This window comes from Hipposideros armiger, unplaced genomic scaffold, assembly GCF_001890085.2.
Source record: "Hipposideros armiger isolate ML-2016 unplaced genomic scaffold, ASM189008v1 scaffold_1130, whole genome shotgun sequence".
In the NCBI taxonomy this organism is placed as follows: domain Eukaryota; kingdom Metazoa; phylum Chordata; class Mammalia; order Chiroptera; family Hipposideridae; genus Hipposideros; species Hipposideros armiger.
The window spans coordinates 231,982-236,682 of NW_017732480.1; the positions used below are offsets into that span (position 1 = coordinate 231,982).

General features: G+C 45.3%; 1 protein-coding gene across 1 annotated transcript in view; it reads right to left on the reverse strand.

Moving 5' to 3' along the window:
• Positions 1-4,701, reverse strand: part of CTTNBP2 (cortactin binding protein 2) — a 162,777-nt gene that overhangs the window by 35,322 nt on the left and 122,754 nt on the right. The window contains exon 12 of the mRNA XM_019632351.1: positions 2,388-2,467. Within this exon, the coding sequence (XP_019487896.1) occupies positions 2,388-2,467 (80 nt within the window). The remainder of the gene's footprint in view (positions 1-2,387; positions 2,468-4,701) is intronic.

The window sequence follows — 4,701 nt, forward strand, 5'->3', positions numbered from 1 at the left end:
ATTAGGAGGCACACACGTAGGTGCACCTGGAATATTCTATCTGTAATGGGACTAGTAGACATTTCATCTGACAGATCTACTCAGTCCAGGCTGACCTGCAGTTGTATCTCAGCTGCATTGCCTTTATTCACTCTATCATCTAAACAGGTGAATGAAAAGCTCTGAGCCAGAACCTGGACAGGTATGGAGACACTGAGAAGTGGGGGAGGGTGGAAATGGTTCTAGGAAGTGACCCTACTGACAGCCTGAGGCTCACATTCCTAAAAACAGTTGGTCACATAACTTCAACCCTCACTTAAGCAAAGGAATGAGACAGATCGCCTTCCCATCGGCCTAAAACCCACAGGCTTGCTTAGGTGCATTAAACAAAGAAGATTAAATAGTAAGGGAAAAAAGTGACAGTATCACATTTAAAAGACACCATCGCCCCTAAATTGTAAGGCCTCTGAATGTTTCTGTGCTACTGTAGCTGCTTTTACACAGGTCGGCCCCAACTTTCAGCCTGGCTGGAAGATAAATACTTCCTTTACTACCTTTCATCTGGAACAAAGACATCCATTCATAGTTAATGGAAACAACTTTTGTAAAGGGGCATAGCTAAACCTATTTATTTTTCTAAAAAAGTTTCCAAGCTAAGGCAGTAAGCAAAACGATTGTTTCCTTAATGTTTTACACCGTCAATATTAGTGTTAGGTGGATCTCACACAGACACACGCGTGAATCAGGGATGCACATGTCTGACTTCATCACTCGCTAGTATGTGGGCTTGTGGCTATTTGGAGCTCTCTCTGCTTCAGTTTTCTCATCTATAAAATGGGTGGTATTATCTACCTCATAGGGATGTTCTGAGGGATAAATAAGTGAGACATAGAAACACTGCTTACTGCCCGCCACGATACAAAGACAAAGCATTACATTCATCCATTTTGTATCCAGAATTTGCCACTTTCTCTTGATAATCATTCACCCCACTTCTTCCTGTTAGTAACAGAACTGCCTAGTATTAGCGGGCTTGCCTGGCAAAACATCACACTTGCCAGCCATGCATGGATGTGTGTCTAAATTCCGGTCGATGGTGTGGACAAAAAAAGGGGCCACACACTAAACCTGACAAGCTCAGGGAGGTCTGCATGGCAGGGCCTACAGACTCAGACTGAAAGTAACGACATAGGATGGTCTGAACATAAAGATTTCTAACAAAAAACAGGTCGTGGCAGGTAGTCATATCCTGGCCTGTAACTTCCTTGACAAAGGTCCATCTTTACCTTAGGTAAGCCTATATATTGTCTTTTTGCATCTAAGATAACATGACCTTGGAATGTCAGAGGAATCCCTCCTCTGGCCCCTCTGGGTACAACCTGTCACAGGAGAACAGGAGACACAGACCGCTCCCTCATTTTTGTCTTATTCCCCGATACCATCTCTATATGCTGTAAATGTTAATTATTAACTATCTGGTACCCACCAATATAAAGGAAGCATGTGCCTCTCCATTTTTATCCAATCCCAGAGATTTCTCCGCTTTGCTTTCTCCCACCCCCTTAATCTACCACCAGTGTATATCATGTAACCATCCTTACGACTGCTCCTTTGGTTCTAATCATAAAACAAGCTGCAAAATTGCCGTTCTCAGGAGCCTTCTCAATCCCTTGAGATTGTGCTTTCCAGCAATCATCAGTTTTGCTCAAATAAACTCATTAAAATTCTCTACAGATCTGGACACTTCTCATGTGGACCACAGGATGTGGGCAGGAATGCTGTGCGCCGCTCCCCAGGAAGGAAGCGCCTTGCCCTCCATGCTTTTCCCTCCCACCAGAAGCTGGAAAGGCCCAGGACTGCACACGCAGCACCCCAGGGACAGTGGAGCACTGAGAAGGTGAGTCCGGGTCACCCTGCCCCCTCGCCGTCGCGGGATCTCTCCCCTGCCGGAGCTTCTGTAGTCCAGAAAAATAACTTTTATTCTTTTGAAGCTATAATTTGTTGGTTTCTGTTAAAGTGGCCAAATTAATACTAATGCTAAAGTATTTACTCATTTTTAAATTATGAGTTTACAGCACGGCATCTTGTTATTTATTGCTATTTTCCTCCATATCGATCAGTTATTTGAGGTCAAGTCCTTACTGGGGAAAAACAGTCTCCTCCTGCCCAAACTGTAACACTCACAAGTCCCAGGTGGGCTCCAGGTCCAGGCAATGGACACCTGGACAAGTGGCAGAAATCCAGAACAAAGTGCCCAGCAGCCTTCACGGAGGGGACTGTTGGGGAAGGTCATGGTCCCAGCACAGGGTGGGCAGGGGCTCACACTCTTCTAAACATAGCAATGGACCACCCAATATTCCAGTGTCAGGGATGAGAGTGTAACGCTCCACTGGGCAGCGTCCACCTACCAGCCGGAGGTAGTTCTGCAGCATCTGAAGAGGGATCAGAGATGCGTAGGTCACACTGCTGAGGCAGCCTTCTTGAGGACCTGTAAGAAAGAAAAACACAGAAGGAAAATGGGCTTTTCCTTGTTAAACATAAATGATCAAAATGCAACAGCATCTACCATAAAAGATACAACGTGTTTGCTGACTTACTAGGCAGAGCTGATATTTGGTCAAGAAGCGCTAGTGTGCTTTTATCATTGTGAAAAGATTGTAATACTTTGTACTGGCTGGTAAACAGCCACAGCTCCTGGCCTCCCAAGAGCTTCCCAGTGGCTCCTTCCTTCCCCAGGAAGCCCGCCCACCTTCTGTCAATCATAGCCAGGCCACCAGATCCCGTCTCTGACACTGTGGCTGTTATCTGCTCTGATCACTGGATTCAGTCTTATGCTGTTTATAAGAAAGCGTTATCAGAGATGGTTCCAATCCTCAGAAAGTTTCCACCGTGGCCAGCATTAATGCACAGCTCTGGGTTCTCCGTCTAGGTCCATTCCCCAACTCTGTCCCCCAACCTTCCTTCCAAGTTCTGCTCTTCTCTCAATACACTGAGCCTAAAGGAATTTTCTAGGATGGTCTCACACTTTTTTTTTNAAAAAAAGACTTGAGTTTGGCCTCCAAAGAGACCAAGACATACTTAGAGGAACTCCTGGATAGTGGAAGAAAACCAGGCTTAACCACCAGGTGTCAGACCATGAGCTAAAGAGGGGCCTCTTGATGTTGGACTCGGGATTGGGTTTCAGGCTCTGAAAGACAACATATCTGGCAACTGCAGTGATTCTCTGATTTCGAATACTATTCCACTATTGCTAAGCTTTCAAAAAAGGAAGTCATTGGACTCATACTGTGGCTAGGGCAGCAACACGGAGACCTGAGTGCCTGGAGAAAACACGACAGTGCCTATAGCTGCCCAAGCAACGTCAGCATCCTAAAGCCACTCAGCAGCAGCTGGTCTGGGTGGTTTTCTGTGGTATTGGGGGTCAGTGAGCCAAGGGGTAATAGAGGGGTCAGCAAGGACAAACACTGGGACAGGGATGAGAGAGAGAATATTCTAGAAAGTTCAGCTGAGGTTCTGCTTCTAGGCAGTGAGGCTGTGGAGCCATAAGACTGCAGAGGTAAATCATTATTAAAGAAGAATTATTAAAGAACAATGTGTTCTAATTTGTACTTGGGAGCCTGGGGATATACAAATTGTACCTGTAATGAAAAAAATGTTTTCCAGATTTATCTAGTTGTGGCCTCTTTCTCCTCATCTTAAATGGAACATGGTAAATTCTTTGACATGCACAGTCAGATGTTTTTTGGCTCAGGACATTTTTCTTCTATTATGTTTCTGGTAATTTCTCCTCTTCAAGTTCTCTTATTTCTAAGGGACACCTATCATGCTTAAGTTCCCTTTCTGTGCTCTGTGAGGGTATCTACCTGTCTCCTTTTCATTATCATAACTCTGTCCTCGTCTACATTGAGAGACAGCTGGGGTGAGTCTTTCAAAACATTGAACAGAATATTCACTCTCTCACTTCTGCTCTTTATTGTCAAGTCACTTTTAATGACGCATTGCCTTTTTAGTTGTTCTTATAGTTCCTTACCTGACCCATCTGTTTTCCAACACTTTTCCTTTTAATCTTCACCTCACCTCTACCATGGCTTTCTTTCCCTGCTTTCATGGTCTATCTCTTTGCATTCTCTGCAGAATAAATATAATTTTTCACACTTTTCCCCTGGTTTCTCTAGCAATTCTTAAGGTGTGCTCTTCTTCTGAATGCTTTCAGAATGATAACTCTGTTCTGCTCTGCAGTATTCTTCCTATGTCTATATTAACTTGTTAATATCCATGTACTTGGGAAACCACAGGAAGGATTCTGCAGGAAAGCAGGATGTGTGGTCCCTCACGGGTTTCACTGGCTGTCCACTAATTGTTTGGCTGAATCTCTCTCTACCTTAGCTCATTGGATGGGAGGTGGACTGGTGCCTGTAGCTTCTAGTTAAACTCCAGGGTCCAGCACTGGCTGCAGTGGGCTGACCTGCTGTCCACCAAGGCAGACAAGTGCATGAAATGACCTGCAGTCCAGGAACGGACGCTTCCGCACCCTCCTGCTGCCAGTGCTCATCTAATCCGCTGCCCAGACGTGGCAGTTCCACGGAAGCCACCAACTGCCAGCCCAGGCATCCCCAGGAGCTTTCATCTCTGAAAGGATGTGCAAGGACCTGTGCTGACAGGCCGTGAAGGAGAATACCATTGTGCTGTGAAAAGCAGAGACCACACAGTAAAGGACAGAGG